The sequence below is a fragment of the Lepeophtheirus salmonis genome, chromosome 3 (assembly GCF_016086655.4).
Source record: "Lepeophtheirus salmonis chromosome 3, UVic_Lsal_1.4, whole genome shotgun sequence".
Classification (NCBI taxonomy): domain Eukaryota; kingdom Metazoa; phylum Arthropoda; class Copepoda; order Siphonostomatoida; family Caligidae; genus Lepeophtheirus; species Lepeophtheirus salmonis.
In genome coordinates this window covers 29,446,615-29,469,305 of record NC_052133.2, presented here as the reverse complement: position 1 = coordinate 29,469,305, position 22,691 = coordinate 29,446,615, and the positions used below count along the sequence as shown (strand labels likewise).

The window sequence follows — 22,691 nt, the reverse complement described above, 5'->3', positions numbered from 1 at the left end:
CACTGATAATGAGAAAGAAATAGAGAAATAAACAGGTCATATAAATAAAAAAAACAGTGTAAATTTGTGAGTTATTGAGATAACGCCGTGTTCCCAGTTAATTTTGGGGATTTAGTCTTTAAAAATTGTAGACTAGAAAAGATTGATATATGTTTATTTGCTCTAAATAGTTTACTAATTAGTGTTATCATGGAAAATAATAGACTAATCTTTTCTTTTCAGGAAGAGGAACTACGAGCCTCCTCGGATCCCAAGTACCAGCATCTCAACGAGGAACTCCATGTAGAAATCACTGCATTTGCTCCACCTGCTGAAGCACATGCTCGCATTGCATATGCTCTCACTGAGGTTCGAAAGTATCTCATTCCAGACTCTAATGATGAGATCCGGCTAGAACAAATGAGAGAAATTGAAATTCTCGCAGCCAATGGAGGAGACTCTCTAACTATTGCTGCTCTTGCCGCTGCGGCTGCCTCTGATCCAAAAAGAGGGCAGACAACGAATACACTCCATGCAGCAGCTGCGGCTGGTGGACTCACATTAGCTGCAGCTAATCTTCGACCTCAACCTACTGCTGCTTTACTAAGGAGTCCTGGAACTCCTTTCGTAGGAAACACGGGAATTCGAAATCCACTTACTCCCACCTCGAGTACATTCCCTCCTTTAGTTCATAAGATTGTTTCGACTTCCTCTTCTTGCTCCTCGTCATCTACTTCTTCCATCTCCTCAGTCTCCTCCTCGTCCACTACCAATAATGCTGTAGCACCCAAGAATGGCCCACACGGATTAATAATGGGTGGTGATGGAGGGGCAGAGTTCCTACATTTGGAGTCTGCGTGTCGAGAGGATGGGTAAATATGTATTTTATTACATCTTTAGCCAGTTTGGGTCTGTTACATATTTGGATCTGCAACTAAGGTTTTTAGCTCTAGTATGATTAGCCTAATTGTTGTAAACTTGATATCAGGGGATCGAAAGAACAAATTCCGCTATTTACAAATATGATGTATTTCTTTTAATTGGATTTGTTTTTTTAGCTTTTTTTACATGTTTACTCATATCAGGGCTAGAAATTCTTCTCTAGTAGGAATCATTCAATGCCGAAATCTCCCTTTTCATTCCTACCCTAAATGAATTTATTTATTCCTAAATATGTATGATTACTATAATGTTTATGGTTTTTAAGCCATTGATTTGATAATGTTTTTTCCATTTCAACGTCATCTATCAATAAAATAAAACATCTTTATTATACGTGATTTATATTAACAATCCACAGTTATAAATTTATTATCAGATAATTATGTTTAAAATGTCTCCAAATCTTTGCAGATGAGTATTTTTTTTTTCTATGCACGCCGTTACTACACTAACACAAACAATTACGCTATATTTTGCTGTCAGCTATCGACGGTTCTACTTCTTTAGCCCTTATCAGTATTCTAAACGTGATTGGTTAAATTTGAATGAACTATTGTTAAACTATGAACAACTCCCAACAATTATCAAATAATATTTCCATATTTGGAAAGAATTGGCTAACTACTGCCAACTAATTTCGGGTGTTTTTAAGTTATTTTTATATGAAAGGTTGCGTGATAGAATAAAATAATCGACATTTGTGGTGATTATAAATGTTTTTAAAACGTACGAAGAAATGATGATACTTAAAATCTTGTGTGATTTGTATAGCTGAATTACTCAAGAATCTTTTTTATAGTTATTATCTTGTGGAACCTGAGAGATATCTTTGGCTAGGATTATATCCCCTTGAATTATTTTTAATAGCCTCTACAGTGAAAAGTTTTTCACCCAAGAAACCCAATTCCCAACTCACGTGACTTTTTTTAGGATATTTGGAATTCTTTCTCGTCGATTCCATCTGGAATCGTTAGAAAGTTGATGCTGGTGACTGGGTCTGTAGCAATTGATCTTAAGATCCTTCTTGACAAGGTTAATAGAAATATAAGGTTATACCATAACGACTGTACGACTGATGTTTGACTTCCACCACGCTTTCTAATATTGACATCATAGTGTATGAGTGGGTGTGTGGGTTGTCAAAATCTTTTTTTCTTGCCCAACATTTGGTAGGATATACTAAATTGAACATTCTGGCAATAGTAACGTCATAGACTATGAGTGGTTGCGTTTTTTGTCAAAATCTGTGTGCCTTGCGCAGCAGTCGGAACGATACATCAAATTGAAAATTCTTTCTAGCAAGCCCGAATACATGATGGTCTAAACTTGTATTTCTAATAACCTTGTTCCTTGACAATTTTCCTCAATGTTTTAAGACTCATTAGCCATAAAATGAGCAATCTTATTCATTGACTGAACACAATTTCGATAGATTCATTCTCACATATTTAACCACTTCAGGGGTTCTCTTTTTACTAGGCTTTGATTGAGAACTTCCAGTGTCCTGATAACGTTTCAGGAATTTATAAATGTCCCTTATACTTATAAGTTTATCTAAGATCCAAAATATTTTAGAAGGCTTATTTTCTTCTTGATATAAGGAAATGACAGCTTCCCTTTGATTGATTTCCAATCATGATTTAAAACGTATTCTTAAGAGTCAAATTTTTTTAGACAATTTCAGTGGAATAGTATTAAGTGTCATCACTTAATTTGTGGTGCCAAAATTTTGTCACTAACTCAAAATTTGTTAAATATTTATATCAGTGTGCACGCTTATTGACCTAATACTGTACATTTTATTTTAAAATAATGATATCATTCAGGGAGTTGTATTACTTTACTACACTCTATTTTGCTTTGCTTACAAATTAATATAAGTAAACGAAGCTCAGGCCCATTAGTTATTTGTTTTTGTTTTATTTTGTTTTTCTCACAAAAAAATTAATATAATGTCGGTATCTTTATTTTATACTGAAACCTTTCCTTCCAATAGAAATAGAAAAAAATGTCGAAAATAAGTCGTTAATAGTTAGGCAAAACAGGAAACTATTATTCAATGATTGTTGGGAATTGTTCGCAGATTAATAAGACCTCATTCCAATCCAACCAATAAAAATAACGTTAAGAACATTGACAAGGAGAAAAGAAGCAGAAACATCGATAACTGACAACAAAATACAAATTATATTTTATTGTAAGCGTAGTAACGCCCTGATATATGATATATATCGAATCTTATATTACATCTTTTTAAAGCTGTCTTATAGACATTTTTAAAAGTAAATATTTCTAAATCTTCAAAGCTTGCTCATCTATTATGTAAAAGTACTTATATTTTGACACTAAAAGTGATTTTTCAAAATTGCTAAATCTTTATAATGAAAAAGTGTCATAAAATCCTTATTTTATATGGGAATTACTTTTTTGCTTCATTCTTATAGCGATATGCTCAAATACGTAAAAAAAAAGCTGTTTTGGGATAAATTGGCTAAGTAATAGCATCTTTGTTTAATTCATATCTTATTTAAAACTATACAGTAAGGCCACTCAGCTAAATCAATTAATACTAGAGAATAAATAGGGTTATTTTAATAATACTAATTCCTTATTTATAAGTGACGTAATTATATTAAACGAAAAATGATTAAATGAATGTTGTGTATTGTGATTAAGTCTTTATCCCTCTCAATCCCTTTAGTATTTTAAGCAGTTTTATATATGTATTATATAGAGTTTACTATGTAACATTGCCACTTATAAATAGCCTGGCAGGCGAGTAACAGTAAATGTATTGAGGTTTTCATCTCTCTTGGTCTGATTTGGTTTCCAATGAAGTTGTGTCACTCCGCCTCGCCACGTCACAAAAATTTGAACATATATCATGAGGGAATAGTCAACATTCGTTACGTAAATTTAAAAATAAATCCAAATTTATCAATCAATTAATGAGCTAGGTATTCACTATGTTTCTGACCAGTCTTTTCTCACATGCCTACCCCTTTTCATTCATTCTTTTTTCTAATCGGTACAATATTTGTCTCCAATTCAACAGTCCTAAGACTGACTAGTAGGTTAACTGGTGCTAGCTAGGTCTAAAGGAAATAATTACTGATAGTTTCATATAATACTAGAGTAGTATGTGACTAGACAGACACAAAATTTATTCAATATCTTGTATGTTCTTGTAATGAATGATGATCGCAGCTTTTGATGAAACTTCAAGAGTTGAGGGGGCGTAGTACTAAAAGTCTGATAAAGTTCCACCCTAGGATTCACAAGATTAATCAGGACAGGTATGAGAGGACTGCGGTCTTTGTAGGTTTTTATAACGGTTCAAATAATATAATCAATTCTTGTTTTAGAGATGTGAACAATTATCAAAAATTAGAGAATAATTAATCCATTTTTGGAGTTAACTTAGGATCTTTTTTCGGTTTAAAAAAAAAAAAAAATGAAAGGTTCCGATGTACAATCAATGTTAACCACAGACAGAGCGGGTCTTCGGGGAAAGATAAAGCCATTTCTTCCCTTCCTTTTTCAAAATTTTAATTCAAGTTTGGTTCAATTTAGTATTTTTAAAGAAAAGAAAATGGGTGGCCTTTAGATCTTTAGAAAATACTATACATCCCCATATATTTTGTTTGCAATGGTCAGTATCAATATTTATTTGTTTTATATGAATTTAACTCCGGCGAGACACACAGCCCCCTCTACCTCCCCTAAAACTGGTTCTGACGACGTGACTTATGTTTAGAAGGGATCATTTACTAAAATATAAATATATTTTAGTTGTAAATCGAAAGATTTTTTTTGTATGTAAAAATAACCCTTACTATTTGAAGGATGCTTGGGAGGAGAGAAGATTAGTGTTCATGGCATTTCATTCAATTAGCTGGAAGCATCTATGGGAGGAAGGATTAAATACAAATCCACCTACGCTTCAAGCAAGGACATAGGGTGGAATTATTCATACTCTTAGTCCAATAAGCACTTATATCTTTAAATTCCCCAACGAATCCTTAGTACTTCTAGGGTCCTTCATGAGCACATGGACTGGTAATGACTTTATAATTAGATCTTCTCTCTTCAAGAATTAAGAAATAATGACAACATTTTTAGAAGATTAAAAACACTGTTTAGTAGGGTGGGTCTTTTTTAAAAGGGGATATCGGCAAAAGTTGAGTGTTGGTACAAAAATAGTTTGTGTTTAATTTGAGCTCAAGGGAGTGGGTTTAAGAGATTCCTCAATGCATATATATCTGTATGTTTTTATATAATTGATTTAATTTGTGAGGATGACTAAGCCCATTCACTCAATCGTAAAAACAATATGACCCTACTTATTTTTATGAGAAGTAACTATTAACTATTGATGATGATTAATAATAATAGTTAGTAGAAAAAATGGATATTAATGATTTTGCTCTTGATGCATAACAAAAAATCTAATAACATCATATTTAACATAAAATATAAAAATTGATTTGTAGGGGCTGTAACTTTTTCAATAAGAGGGAAACTTGAACCATTTGATTATTATTATGGATTAAAAATGCCCGTGATGTTTCTCTAGAAATCAAATTTCTGACTAAAATCGGTAATAATGAGAAAATTAATTAAAAAATCTACAGAATATGGAGAAATAAAGTTTCAGCTGAATTGGGAAACCTCCAAAATGTGTTCACTTCCACTAAAATTTGATATGAAATAGTCAGTCATAGTATCAGGGCCGTAATCACAGGGGGTGGGCCCTTCCCTATTTCTAAATTTTTGATTTACACTCTACCGTTTAGGTTGCCAACTAAAAAAAAAAAAGAATGTACGACTTCAGTAATGCGAATGACTAAAAATAAGATACGAAATGCTTTTTTTAAAGTATATACATACAATATATGTTCAATGTACATGCATTGATATGTATTTTATGGTCAAGTCTCTCAGTGAAAAATAAAGGAGAATTAAAAGGGAAACATTCATTTTATGAAACGGTCCATTTGTAACTGAAGAACACGTGCAAAATGATCCTATGTCATCCATCTCTTAAATAATAATAAAATATGTACTAAAATAACTCATTTTGTAGGAATTAATAGTGAATTCATTTTTGCTAATTTAACTCGTTAGAATTATAATTCGAAATAGATTCATTGTTATTATGTAGGTATTTGTGAATCCACATTAAATGTAAGAAATATGTACAAAAAAATGTGACGTCATATTTTTGTGTCAGTTGATATGTTTGCTTAATTATTCTTGCATTTTGTTGGCTCAATGTATTTTTCTCTCTTAGGTAGAAAATATACCTAACAAATGAAAATCAAATTCCTTTAATAAATTCATATTAAAGTTGTTAATCATCATTAAGGATGTGAGTGTAAATCAAAAAGAAGAGTATATGTTGGAAACTTTGATAGACGATATATTTATTTTCAGGGATCACCAGAAAAACTAAAGTGCTCCTTGCTTGCTAATAGGTTTGAATTTTTAAAATAAGGAGAAATAATTAATAAGAGTACTTATATCTTGCAAGGTACCATATATACCACATTTTTTAAAAGAATGCTCACAAGGATTTCGACAGTTTTCACATCCCTTATCATCATCATTGATGAATAATGATGAAAATCTTGTACATTTTTTTAGCTGCCCCTTTAATTTGTAATTAGTTATATAAAAAAGGAATTTTCTTTTCCTTAGTAGTTTTCATTATTATTTAATTCCTTAATAGTGAAAATCCTTCCCTAAATAGATTCAATAATATTCAAAACCTCGTGCGTACTCATAAAAGACAGACTGTAACCCTGAGGTTTTGTTGCGGAGTAATAATTGCAAGTCCTTGTTGGACTTAGAGTAGAATTAGGGATCGACATCGAAGCAATTCTACAAATGCATTTGTTTATATCCTTTTATCCTTCCTCTCATGTCAATGCTAGTTGTAGCTGATCTAACGAAACGTCATGGGTATTATTCTTTCTGTTCTCCTAAACATTCTTCAAATTATCAGGGTAACTACTTTGATTTCCCGGTTTCTTTTATTAGCATGCCCATTCTACTCAGGATTTTCATCATTATTGATTAAAATAATATTATTTAGCTTTTTGTAATGGCACCCTCAATTTATATTTCCCTAAGCCGCTATCATTATTTTTATATTCTTGAAGAGAGAAAATATAAGTATAAAGTAATTGATAGTGCATGAAATACAAAAAGTGACACTGAGGATTGTGTCTACTTTGGAGATAAAAAAAGAAAGGATCCTTATCTTTGCTTAGTCAGACTACATAAATACATATTAGTTACATACATCATAGGCAATAAATCATTCGTTTTTATCTCAAATACTAATGTATATGGAGTCTTAGGTGTGTTCCTCCATGGAAATATAAATCATTCAGCAACAGAACCTCAAATACACATATTAAATGAATAGTATTTATGTCAGACATATTAAATATGATTAATATAGACGGTATTAATTTGAAGTCCCATTTACAAGGCCAGTTTTAGGGAAAAGATCTTCAATCCCAGTGGAATCGCTCATGATTTTGGCCCTTGGTATATACTGAAAAGAATTTTTTTATTCTTGTCCGTTTCTAAAAACAAACATGTTTTGGTTCTTTTTTAGAATCTTTGTGATCGAGATTTTTTTAAATTGATGTTTTTATAGAAAAATCAATTATTTTTTCTACATGTAAAACTGAAAAAAGCTAAAAAATCTAACAAAAACCGCTTTATTGTTAGGGCATACTTTACACACCTGTAAGTATACCACACAATTTGTTAGAAAAGGGTGTTGCGTGATAATATGGGCTTATATATGTAAAACATATTTTAATTATTACTTAAAATCTTTTATTATTGGATACATGTTTTGTGATTGACTTTTATTTTGAAGAACAAGTTAATTAAGTACTCGTACATAGCTACACATATCAAATGTGCCATACATTATGAAGGTTTGAAAATATATATTTAAAGTGTATATTTTATGATGAGTGAGTTGAAAAAAAAATATTAAATTCCTTTAAAATATAGGGGTTCTCTATGATTGAACTGTTATATATGTATAATGTATTATTTATTTATTTACTTTGAATCCATAACGTATTGAAGCTATTAAATAAAATGGAGATTATTAAGTAGGAACACAAAATAAAAGAAAAGGGGAAATATATGGGAGTAGCTAGCATAGGTATAAGTAATGCAACGGATCCCTAAATTGCGGTTCCGTTTTATATGCGGTTCTTTGATTTTTTTAAAGATCATCATCTAAGCTTTATAAGTTCTGATCAGGTTCCTCTATTAGGTTGAAGATTAGATTCTTCTTTAACTTATTTTCTGTAAAAATAGTAACGCATGGGCTGAAGAGTCCCGGGATTTTAAAAGAAAACACGTTTTCTTTTCGTTCTAAATTGGCTTTTTTAATATATACCAGTATTTTGACAACCACACTGTCTAGTTTACCAACTACAATGAAAACTACAATGCTAAAAAATACTTAGAATGTAGAACAATAGTTATGTTGGTAACCTGCAAGGTGTTAATGCTCTTATTAATTAATTTTACCACAAGGACTTACAATTATAACTCTGCAACAAACACTGCCTGTCTTTCATGAGCACTTAGCAATGTTCAGTCAGGTTTTGAATATAATTAAATGTAAAAGAAAACGAATTTCTCTACTCAGGAGTTAAATAATAATGAAAAACAGCTAAAGAAAAGAAAATGGATTCTCTAGATTACTAATTTTAAAAAAAAAAACGGACGGGCTAAAAAATACTCTGGATTTTCATCACTAAAGTACTTGTTGCACTCAGAGAAGAATTGAGAATCGACATCGAAGTAATTCCTGCCTAGAACGTTCTTGCTGGATGAAGAGTAGCATTTGGGTTCTTTTCTCTCACGTCATAGCAGCTAAGCTGCTCTTCCCTGAAACATTCTTCAAATTGTCAGGATTATTTTTCTGTTGCCTTCTTTTTACATTCGGCTATACTTTTTACAATTTTCTTCTTATTACAAGTTTTTATTTCAATTTTGTAATTGAAAAGCAAATATAAAAATGTTAAAAATATTATCTATTTTTAATCAGAAGTTGGGTTATTCTATTTATATTCTTAGTGTGTTATATCATTTTGGGTACTTGTCCTTATTTATAAAAATCAATCACTCAATTAAGCAACAAAAAATATCAACTATATATAAGAGTTGTTTAAGATAAATTATTTTACTTAATAATCATATGTTCATATAATGTAATTGATTTATTAATGAAGAATCCAAGTGCTTTAATGCATAGTATTTATTTCCTGGGAAAAAAGGAAAAATATTTCATCGTATTTTTTTTCTTACTGGACGATGAAAAGAAATTGAAATCATTTTCTTCTAATAAAAAAATAATAATAATACATATTTTAGTAGCTCTTAATCATTTGAGTATAATGATTTTAAGTCTGGTTTACGATTTAGCCCAGACGTCACAGACTCTCTCTCTATCTCAAAATCATGGACAGCGTATGATGATACAAGAAAGAACTGCAATACTTTATAGGATTAACAAAACAATGAGAGGTGATTCTGATCCAGTACACCTCCAGACTCATCCTTCAATCTTCCATCTACTTTAGACCTTTGCAAATAGATTTTTTCATCAAACTCATGTAAACTGATATTATTCGTATTTTCCAAGGTCTAAATTAAATTAATATACTCGGTCCTTTGAACTTTGGCTATGCCTGCCTCAAGAGCTTTATTATTGATGTTTTTCAAAAATGCTACAAATTAGTATAAATTATCACTAGTATATAGAAAATTTATTGCCCTTCATTTTTTTACCACTTTCAATCCTATATAATCAATTTCAAGGAAACTACAATGAAAACAGGAACATCATTATCCCAAATTTTGTAGGGTTTTGAAAAAGTCAATAATAAAGCTAGATGGCTTATAAGGCAGACATATTCAAGTAACTGGAATATTTAGGTAGTTAGTTTAGACTTTGGAGAATGGTAATAATATCTGTTCAGATAAATTTCATGTTAAAAGTCAAATTTGAAGAGGTCTAATGATGAACTTTCAATAACCTCAAAAGTGCTAATTGTCCGAATATCTCGGATAATTCGAAATCCTATTGCAGTAATATATTACTTATGTCGCTTCGCATAGCAAAATTAGTTCTACATTATTAAAAGGTTGTAATTATTGAATTTCAACTTTCTGCATAAGGCTGTCTACAACTTCGAAATAGAAAGATACACTATGAAGTCTGGACTAGACAGTAAACCATACCCGTGATTAGTATACCCTAACAAACCAAAAAACCAAGTAGCGCTACGATTACCAAGTGATCAAATTTTGCATTAATTAAATTAAATTAAATTTTTCACCATGAATTTTAAAAATAATTAACTACTCAACCTCGATGAATTTACCCTTTTAATTGTATTCACGAGGTGAATTCTACAAAGGGAAGAATAAATTGAATATATCACGAGGAAAAAGGATTCGGTAATGTCATTTATGGTGTCTCAAGATAGGGAAAGTTATTTCCTAGCCAAAGATGTCTTATCAAGTCTTCATCACCCTAAAATGATTACTTTGTGGAAAATATTTCAAATGACGAAACGTATAAAAAGGTACGGGCCAACAATCTTAACTCCCCTGTTGAGATATATTTATGAGGTAGAGGTTTTTCTAAAAAATATGGCCCATTAAAAATAAATATTTTAAAAAACTAAATAAGAATCAAAATTGATTTATGTTTAATCTTGAACTTTAGTAACTAAAAAACATTTTATTAAATATCAAAAACTGACAGTGATATTTGTTCACCTGGCCTGTCCTCTTTTCGGAAATCAAGAGTGGGTCACCTTATAATGTACATACAATTGATAGTTTCCTTACATAAACAATTTTCATTGAAAGGACTGTCTTATTTATTCTGTACATCCAAATATTTAAAATCCTTCAAATAAAAAACTATTAGGAAATTCAGGCCTAATAGGCAGATACTAATTACGGTGTTTTTTTAAATTGTCGTGCCTCAGTTTTTATGGGATTTTGTTCTCCGTTTTAATTAATATATTTTTAATGAGCTTCATTAAATGGAAGTACTTCTTAACAGAACTTCAATTTTCACCAATTATATGACGTAGTAACAAACACTCGAGCATAGAGAAAGAAATACATCCAGACGATAAAGATATTTGGAGTGACAGTTCGGCATAACAAGGGTGTAGAAGATAAAAACCTTCACTCTGTTCAATGAACATTTGCTGTGGCAAAGGGTAATTCCCCCCCCCCAAGAAAAAAAAAATATTTATATATATATATAATCCTGCAGAGGACCCTGGAACTGCTCAATTTTTCCTTTTTACTAGAAAATTTAATATTTCATATTTTTTTGCAAAAAATTTAATATTGTAAAATCAACTTAATTTTTAAATATTTTTTGCGAAAAATTTAATTTTTATTTCCAAAAATTTATTTTTTGAGAATAGCTATGGATTTTTGAAATTTTTTTCTAAAAAAATTAAATATTTAAAATTTAATTTTTGAATATTTTTTATCCAAAAAATTCCAAAAATTAAGCTCCCCCCCCCCAAAAAAAAAAAAAATAATAATAATGATATATATATAATCCTGACGACACCCTTGGAAGTGCTCAAGAGTTGACGACGGAACGCAAAAGTTACTTCAATCTTCTTTTTATTATTTCTAATGTGATAAATTGCTTTGATTTACGAACTCCCCCATAGAATGAATAAAACTCGTATGTCAAAGTATTACGGTACATTATATGGGTATAAAGTTGAACACATAATTTGAACGTCGTCAGCTAAAGAAATGATGTTGATTAGTTAACTTTTATTATCACATATGGAAGCCAATCAGAGTTGAATATCAGTTCTCTAGATGGAAATGCAGGTTATTAATGGAGAAAAATAAACAAATGTGACGTCATATTAAACCCTTTTTGTCAACTGATATATTTGCTCAATCGTTCGCCTCTATGTATTAATTTATATATGCGCTCGTCCTTAAAAGTAATTATTATTATTCGGAAGTACAAAGACTTAGGTTTTAGTGAAACACAATTTTGTATTTCCTTTATTTGAAATTATATATGTAAAAGATGGTAAGGAATTTATGAATACATTTTGTCAATATCCATAATATTATAGAAACTTTTATGGAATAAAATCTTTCATATATCTATGTACTTTTTTTTAACATGATGGATGGGAGAACGAATTCTTGAAAAATCATCATATTCTATTGATTGTTTGATTTTTTTCTTCTTACATTTGAAATAATATATACATATTATAGATTCAAAAACTATCCTTTCGTATATTCTTTGAAAAAAGACGGATAATTTTCCAATTTATTATCTACATTAAAAATAACACATTATTTTCCTTAGTAACCTCCTGTTGCCCAGATATTAGGAGACAATGAAATATAATCGTATGATGAGTCTCTTTATATAATAAGCTTAATTAATAATTATCGATCTTTTCTCCACTTGATCTATACCTAGAGTTGTATAAAATAAGAACTCCATGGATGTAAAAATTAAAGAACCCCAAAAATGACATGATAATCCTGACAATTTGAATAATGTTTGAGAGAAGAGCAGCTTGGTTGTTTGGATAATCCATTACATTAGCTGATGACATGAGATGATGGAAATAAATACGAAACCCACTCTACCTAGGAAAGAGACACCAATTCCTTCCACATCGAACTTCAATTATAATCCAAAATTCTAGTGGAACAAGGGCCAACATTTATAACTCTCCAACAAATCAAAAGTGTTACTCCCTGTTTTTCATAAGCACACGCATTAGTGATCACTTTATACTTAGATGTACTCACCTCATGAATTACAGAATAATCCTAACAAATTTGAAAAATAATTAACAATGTTCAGGTTGACAATAACTTGTTTTGTAACTTTTGTTCGTTTTAAAACACTTTATCCCGTATTCATCAATTTAGTCTTTTCTTTATTTCGTCAAGAAATAAAAGAATTGCATTGAAGAATATATATTGCTCGGTCTTCGTCTCCCCCGATTTATTTGGTAAAAAATTGTTGACGAATACATTTTGTCTAGGTATGGTTGACAAAATTAAGGTTGGCTTGGGTGCCCATTTCCAAATAACTTTTCCACTAGCTTATCATCAAAAGAAACTGTTTGAACAAAGAACACGGAATCATAATTTAAGGATCCTTTACATATTTAATTCAAACGTTTCTAAGGAGTGTAAGATTATATTTATTGTAGTAGTTAATGACATTAAGTTTAAAGTGATATTGATTAGTTGCCCATTTTCATATTTGAGGATGGTCAATACTATATGTTTGTCTGCTCTCTCTCAACATTGTCCTTCTGGATTAGGTTGTTCGTTTTTTTCTTTTTTTAATTGAGCTCTCGATTCAATACAAACTTGAATTCCAATTGCTTATGGAAAGGTTACTCCAAAAGTCATTCAAGTTATTTTTAGGTATTTTTGTACTAATGTTTGCAAAAAATTAAAGAGTTGCAAATATGTCTATTACTAAGTACCTATGCTTTTATAGGTGTATATATATATAATCTACATACTTTTGATAGGTCAAGAGTACGAAATTGAGTATGAGCCTAAATGTCAACTCTGCCAGTGTTCATGGCTAACAAATAGAATGATATTAAAGTACTAATAAATTAATGACCCCCTGTATTTAATGTATCTTACAATTACACAGTACAAAGGAATTATATCAAATTGTAGGGTTGTAAATCTAAAGCATTTTCTGTATGTAAAAAGGAAACAAAAAGTAAGAGGCAATCCTCACAATTTGAAGAATATTTTGGAGGACAGCAGCTTTACTGTTATGACATTTCCTTAGATTAGCTTTGAACAGCTATGAGATGAAGGAGATAAACACAAACACTACTCCATTTCTGGCTAGGACTTAGACATAAATTACTACGATGTCTATTTTGAATTATACTCAGAGTCCGACAAGGTGTTACTCTAATAACTCCCTAAGAAATCCTCTTCTTTATTCTCTGTCATTCATGAGCACACGCACCCTCTTGTTTTTATTTTATACTTACATCTTCTTTCCTCAAGAAATATGATAAAAGTTTTACAAGATAAAAAACTCGTACGCCAAAAATACTGAGTATTTACAATCTTATCAATGTGGGTTTTTGTTGTTGTTGAGGTAGGGGAAAGGAATTATGTCCACATGAATAAATAGTATGAGACGTAAAAATGATTGGTTGTGGCCACCTATCAATTCATTAATCAATTAGTGATAAAAAGTCGATATTATTGAATTATGTCACTAACTCATTATGATTAGATATAATTAGAATACTTGTCAGTTGAGGACTATAATTACAACAAGTAGGACTACTTTTATATATAGGGAAGACCGGGATGGTTGCAACACTTTAAGTTGATGGGTTATGATGTTTACTTCTCCAAGATGCTTTAATTTATACTTAGGAAATTTTAACAACACATGCCTACAATTGCCTGCTATTGTTTAAATCTATCGGAAGATTATAGCAAGCAATAGTGTTTCTCTAAATTGTATTTAAATGCGACTCATTAGTAGTAAAAAAATATGAAAATTTGAGTTAGAAATTAAGAAAATTAGTTTAAATAATATTTTTTAACCTTTATTATGATTAACTTATAATATACATTGTGAGATTAAGATATATATGATCAAGGCGTATGTAGGATTATATTTGGGGGGGGGGATTTAATTTTAGGGAGAAAATTCAAAAATTTAATTTTCGATATTTAATTTTGTGGAAAAAAATATCAATAATCCACACTCATTAACAAAAAAAAATTAATTTTTTCGAAAAGAATTTAAAATACTACATTTTTTGGAAAACAAAATTCTAAAATCTATAGCTATTTTCAAAAAGTTTAATTTTTTCGGAAAAAAATTTCAAAATCCTCAGTCGTTTATAAAAAATTAAATTTTTCATCAAAAATTTCAAAAATCCATAGCTATTCACAGAAAATTAACTTTTTAGGAAAAAATTTAAATTAAATTAAATTTGAAATATTAAATTGTTTGAAAAAAAATTCAAATTTTAAATTTTCTAGGAAAAGCCCACTCCCTGCGAACGAACCTCAATATAGATCACTAATCAGTATTACATATCAAAAAACTCTTCAGGGCTAAAATACGCTTGATGCAAAGTGTGGCTATACAAAATAATAAAAAAAGTCAGCAATGCGAGGAAAATTGTAGCATTTTTTGCAAATGTCCCCTTTGTACTAATTATTTCAGAATCTCAAATTTCCCATCACTGGGTGAGTTTTGAATTGGATAAAATTATTTGAACTGATGCAAAAATAACCAATAATAAATTCAAATTATATCAGTTGCAGGAAAAATAATGTAAAGCTAACTCCATTATTACAATATTAATTATCCTTAAGGAAACTACTCAGGCCCTAGTGTTGTAGGAGTCCTTATTTAGGATTATAGTTTGCACTCCCGTCAGTTCAGATCAGTCAAAAAAACTTATAAAATTCGGTCCTGGATGACGTCAACCAACTTTATTTCTTCTTTTTTTAATCAATTTACTGGACCGAGTAAATAAAGACTATTTTAACCCCTCAAGATCAGTTTTTATCTAATATCTCACAGAAAAGTTGACAAAAATTATATGGATAACATGACTATTGTGAATAAAATTTTATTCATAATAATCATGTTATACATATAATTTATGAGGTAAATTTTAAGACGTTGGAGAACAAGGAACTGTTGCAACTGTCCCCGATCTTCTTCTACTTCATTTTGTATCGAAGAAACATAACTATTATTTGTATAGTAGTAGGTTGTGTGATTATTACCCATGTAAAAAAATTCCGTAGAAAAATATTTCATCTTATTACCTTCTTCTTTACAGATTATTAACGGGACCGATGGGAGGAGATGAAACAAACGGAATCATGATAAATGGTCTTAAAGCTCCTGGAGTGTTTCATGATAATCGAATAAAACTACGACAGAACATAGCACCTTATTAAGAAAACAGAGAGTTTAGTTATTATTGTAACTGTTTAAACGCCAATTCCTCGTCCAAAACGCAACTCTACTAATGTCGCTTTGAAAAAAAAAATCACACAAAAAAAATCAAAAATTTATATGAATTATAGAAAATATCTGTTTTTGTGTTATTATTATTATTTATTATTTTTTATATTTACTTTTTTTCGTTAATTTTTGGAAGAGCTTTACATATTATATATAATTAAATATTATATTTGAGTAATTTTCAGTATTACAACAAACGAAGCAGGGAAAAGGATCGCGTTGAAATATGTAATAAAGAAACAACTGTTTATTTTTACGGTTCATCAGCAGCAGTGTGTTAATACATTTTATGTAGTTGTGTTATTATTTCCTTTCAAAATTTATATTCTAAAAGATCGTCGTCTTTCAGCAGTTTTTTCAACTGCTTTTGATTTACATATATGTCTGTCTCTTATAAATAATCATACTTATTAGGAGTCATTCCACGCCAAAACGTCTATAGATGTAGCCAAATATCTTAAATTTAACTGATTTTTGTTACTGGATGTGGATACTATTTAGATACGAAAATGCTAAAAATTAAAAATCAATACGTTTAATAATTCCAGAGATTTTGATATTTAAATTTAGCAAAAGGGGTTTGTTGTACAAATGTATACGACCTCTGCCTGAAAATTCAAAATTTTAGCAAAAATACACCCCACTCCCTTGAATTGGACCAAATGACCAAAGAAAAATTTAACCCCCCCTATTTTCCATTTTTAATTTCTCACACAGGAATATCTTTTGCCTCATAATCAAAAAAAAATCTGAATCTCCCCTCTTTCAGTTGACTTTTTTCTTAAATAAAATTATAGATGCAGTCGAACAAAAAAGCGATAATTTAGTGTAATTGACCTCTTAAGCTAGGTATTCTATTTTGAAACAATTATAAATTTGAAAACTGACTATGGTCGCTTAGTACGTTGACACACATAAAACATGTGGTCGTTAGACTTGTTTGACTATATAAGCTTCATTAAATACATAGCATTGAAGAGTCACTCAGTTTAAAGTGGACATTTTGTATGTCTCATATTTTTATCAAAAGAGTTCAATGGATTCTAGTGATGCGAAAATTAACTTTTAGCCAGCGGATTGGATTGTGAATTTCACCATTTACAATCCCCAGCTCCACCCAAAATTGGCTCCATCATCAATAACTACTTAAGTGTTTTTTGTTGTGAGAACTGCAGGCTTTAAAAAACCACGTTTTACAATGGTGGCTGTTAGAGAAGGTTTAACTCAATTTAAATAACTTTTTCTTATAGAAAAGAAATTATATTATATAATAAACTTTTTTAGAAAAGATTGGATGTATATTGACAGGACAAATATTGATAATGTGGTCTTCGTTTGGGTACTTGGTTTATAGCTTTACTATCTATCTACATTCGGTAAAAAAAATCAATTCTAAAATAAATAGTTAACTCAAGTGGCCGTTTTGGGAGGGGAATAACACTTACATCAAAGTTTTTTGAAGGTTTAAAAAAATTAAAGAAGCACCTACTCTAGAAAACACACAATCATTTATATATATATATTAAATATGCATCAATAGATTAATAATTATTAAATTAATTAGTTTTTAGTTTTTATTTGTATAACTGGAAAAAATACATAATAATCTATGTATAATAGTAAAAAAATATTTAAACCCAAAAATAACTTAATTGTTTAGCTGTTTGTGTGTGCGTGTATATGTTTTAGTCTTTAATAAATTCATTTAATTTCATATACTTTAAGTCGTCATATATAAAATTATTATGTCATTGTTTTTTTTAATAATACTTCATTATCCTATTTTGATTCTATTTATGCATAAGGTTTTCTAATCCCTAACGATGCTAACACATAAATTTAAACACTATTTTTTTTTACAATACTCAATTTTTCTGTACCTATTCCCCTAATCAATGCTTCGAGCGTTGATTGGTTGAATTATAATTATCTTATGTTAAGAACCTTTCTCAACAATTATTGAATAGAATGATTATAGTTCAGAAGAATTGGCTAACTATGATGAACTGATTGTAGGACCTACATAGTTTTCTTTGTTTCTTTTTGGGGGAAAAGTTATGAGATAGGAACAATGTGGTTGAATACATGGCGGATTTTAGGGGACACTAGACCCCCACTCTTGATTGGAATCACGTGCAGTATATAATTTATAAATAAAGTAGACCCCATTTAAACTGGATCTCAAGGGATCTAAGGATATCTCCTTAAGCCAGATTCACTATATATATTTACTATGTATTGAAGGAGACATTTATATAAAAATACCATAACAAATATAAATTTATATTATTTTAGAAAAAAACGTCAAAAAACGAAATATAGACATATGTACATTATTAAAAAGGGCCAAAGAAGGCTGGATATTTTATCAAAAGGGTCAATCTAAAAATGTAATAGAACATTCTTATTTTATTTTCGGGTAAAGAAAATGAATATTTTATTACAAAAAAACTGAATTTTTTTAAAAAATCTAATCTCATTTTTAAAGAAGAAAGAATGAAAAAGGCCCAAGCATATTTATCTCACTCTAAAACAGGCCATGGTTGAATTACGTCTGCATATAAATAAATAAAAATTGTGCACAAAACACTAAAACGTAATTAAATTTATGTGTTAAGGACGTCAAATATGTAGTTTGCAGTAAGTCTCTAGCACAGTGTTCATTCAACAACATAATAATAAGCTGTGTATTTCGTTATCAACTCTCGATTACACTTCTTCATACTTCCTCATCTGTGTTTAGAACCGTTTAATTCGAATAAGCTTTTATTATTAAACTGTGCATAATTCCCAAAAATTATCGAATAATAATTAAAAAGAATTGATAAATTACTCATGCAGTTATCTTTATTGTATCTCGCAACCTCTCCTCATTTAAAAAATGTCTGCGGGGGAATCCCCAAAAACAATTCGTACTAAGCGAATTTTTATATTTGTATTAATTTTAAGATCAAAAATATTTCCTCATCAGTTCTTTTAACTACAATTTTATAAAATAATCAATTTTTGAACTAGTTTAAGATATAATCAATGACTAGTCAAACATTTGAATTCCACTGTTGACTTATGACGTAAATTTATATGATGAATTTGATTAACTAATCATTGTTCATAGATAGTTAATTTGAATGAGCAACGTCAAGACGTAATTTGTTGCATTAATATTTTGTAAACAAACCCTATAGATTTAAAATGCTTGTACTTATTTGCAAATCTGTGACATTAATTCATTTATTCGAAACGTTGTTTCCTTTTTTATTTCTCACAACACAACCTTTACTCCGAAATAAAAAATGGCCCTGATGAGTTGCTAGTTAGACAATTCTTTCTAACAACATAATTATTATTCGATAATTGTTCACAGATTAAAAAAGTGTTATTTGAATTCAACCAATCAAGGTTCGGAAAAGAAGCAGTAACATTGATAGCTGAAAACAAAATACATAGTAAATTTTTGTGTTAGTGGAGATAACACCGTGTTACGAGAAACTCTATACATATTTATTCATTTAAAATCCACTTCCCCTTTCACAAAGAATAAATTTATATAGTTCCAGAGGCAAGGGGAAGGAGGATGGAGAGGCTATAAGCCCTCCCCCCCCTACCCCCACCACACAAAAACGGAATTTTGCTTTTTTACAACAAATTTATATTCGAAATTTTAAAGAAAAATAGGTATATTATAATTATAATAATATAATCCTGCGGATTACGCCCCTGATTTCTTACTCAATTCCTTATCTTGATATAATATGTATGTATTCTCGGAGGCCGTGCAATAGGGATGCCACCCACTTTTTGAGAATTTACTATTATCATATTTATATAGCAATATCCATAGAAAGGGCATCTAGCTTAATTAGTTTTGGCTTTAAGAAGAGATAGTAAATATTTTTATAACAGTTATTATTAGACCCTCCACTTTCAAAAACGTTATGCGAACCTGATAACTTTAAAAAGGCAATGTCTTGTTTAATTTCTTCTTTCTAGTCACGAATTCCTTTCTTAACCCTATTACAAAAACTCTTTCTACCCTTTTTTATTTGCTTATTTTTTAAATTTCCTTTAAGTTTATTGGACTAATAAAATATTCATAACGACACTAATTAAATTAATTTTTATGTTTTTTGGCAAAATTACAAAGTAAAATGATTATTCGTTAAATATACTTAAAAATAGCTTTTTTCGTTGTATATACATGTTTTTAAGAAAATTAATCACATTAAATTACTATGTTAATCTTTTATTTTTATTTTTTTTTACAAAATCTAAATATTTGATCCCTAAATTAATTTATAAAGTTTTAATATATAATAATAATAAATTAATAACCCTTTGATTTAAAAAAAAAAATAATATATAATTAAACACAAATAAATATTTATATTTAATGATCGTTAATTTAACCTCAATATGATGGATTAAATATTCAGTGGATTATACTTTCAAATTTTTATTCTCAATACGAGAATAAATAAATTATCTAACTTACTCGGATGGAGGAAATTACAAGACAACTATCATTTTATGTGCTTGTCAATACAAAAACAATTTGGAACAAAGATGTTTAAAATTCCCAAAATGTTTTCTTACTTCATAAGTAGATACATGCGAACCAATTTTTCATAGACCTATATTGGTCAATTAAATATTTTTCTAGGATGCATTGAGATATTCAAGAGTGTTAGCCATGATTGAGGCTCTTCATTTCATTTACAAAGCTTAATTTGACCCTGGTAGGGTCTTTCAGATAAAATAAATCAATTTCAAATCTACAAAATATTAATTAGAATATTTTGTAAATAGAAACAGAAGATAATTTGTTGAAGAATAAAAATGTCACCGAGAGACAAAGTGGTGGAAAACCATTCAAAGCTGTTTGTGTGTTTGGAACACATATTATGTCCATATAATTTAAAACACTTCCTTCATAAATTAAATTATTTTAGCAATCTTATTACTACTTCAATAATATTATGAATTTAAATAATTATTTGATTAAACTCATTTTAGTTTAATTTAGTGTAAAGAGTAGACATAAACATAATACTATCTTAGTTAATGAATAATTCATAGGTTTTACCATATTATGGTACATACTTTTTAACATGTACGTATTACTTGTAATAATAAATTGCTTAACGATTGTTGCTTGGATAGTATTATAATGAAATGATACATAAGCTAGTATTAAATCTGAGCTGACTTCATTTGCAATACATTAGCCGTCATAGCATTCCCTTCTTCTATAATATAATACACATAACATACTCTCTTGAATGTACTATAAATGGGGAGTTAATATTATATTTTTATGGACTGTTTCACTCCTTACATTTATTAAACTTTAGATTTTAATGTGTGTGAAAATGTCAGTCCGTTTTATTGCCTCAGAATGTAAAAAAGGTCATCCAACATATAAAAAAACAGATAATATGTATATGTTGACATCAAATTTCAAGAAGAGAAATGAATAGATAAGGGACATAGAAAAAGATATTAGCCATTATACTTATCTTTAAAATATCAAGAGACCTCTAATGCTGACTTCCTTAAAAATTGTAATAGAGGTGACCTCACTATGCCATCAGAAATGGTATATACAAATGTAGTAGTTTTATTTGGAAACAACTTCTGTGAAGAATTTTGGGAAAACGATATCCTCCGAAAATTAATGACAGGCAAATTTGGAAAGAAATCAACCTTTATTTGCTGCTGCAACTACTCAGTATATGTACATATGTATGTGTAAAACTTAATGAATAAAAAAATATGCATATTTGGCCATAGTTTCCATAACAAAGCAAACATCATTTATAGAAAAATGCTCTGTGCATTTATGAGAAAATGTTCGGTAAAGTAATATGCAGAAAACTTTAATAATAAAAATTGTACTAACGCTCAAAGAATCATAACAAAATTAAATGGTAGTTATTAACATTTTTTAGTATATTAATTATATTTAGTACAGGTAGTAGCTATTTTTGTTATGTGGACTAATCTATTAGTTTATTTTTGCTGTCCCATCTCTTGTAAGTGTATCTCATTGTAAACCCTAAGCATTTTTAATCTGCAATTTTTTTATGTTGGTGACTTGAACTATATAATACAAGGGAGTATGTTTCTAGTATACCTGAACACCTATATGTATGAAAAGTTATCTTATTAATCATGGAGAGGAACACTGATGATTTTTTGGGGAGTTATTAGTGTAAATCCTTGTTGGACTCTGAGTAGAATTGTGGATCGACATCAGAGTAATGTCCTTGCTACATACGGGTTGTGAATTGGGTTTATTTTCTTCTTTTCGTTGCTGCTTCCAGCTAATTTAATCAAACGTCATGACAGCAAAGCTGCTGCCATCCAAAACATACTTCTAAATGTCAGGGTAACTAAGTTAATTTTCGATTTACAAATCTGAAGATAAGCGATGCTCTTGTATTTCTTTCCTTTTTTGAAAATTTGAATTTAATTTCGAATCCTACTTTTTAGAAAATAGAATGCAGCTTTTTTTTTTGGAGAACAAATTATTTGACTCAAACACCAACTATTTCAAATTATTGTCAAATTTGGGTTTTCCATGTCAATCAATATAGATTTTAATTCAAGGATACGAAGGATCATTAAATAAGTGCATCCTGGTGTT

General features: G+C 29.5%; 1 protein-coding gene across 3 annotated transcripts in view; it reads left to right on the top strand.

Moving 5' to 3' along the window:
• The window catches only part of LOC121114880 (protein quaking-B), an 80,836-nt gene extending 63,075 nt beyond the window's left edge, over nt 1-17,761 (top strand). For 2 of the 3 annotated variants that reach the window (XM_040708987.2, XM_071887295.1), the window contains exons 4-5: nt 223-851; nt 15,858-17,761. In XM_040708987.2, the coding sequence (XP_040564921.1) occupies nt 223-851; nt 15,858-15,978 (750 nt within the window). In that variant the 3' untranslated portion in view covers nt 15,979-17,761. The remainder of the gene's footprint in view (nt 1-222; nt 852-15,857) is intronic. The other variant, XR_011779365.1, reaches the window with a different exon arrangement.
• Nucleotides 17,762-22,691: the final 4,930 nt, after the last annotated feature.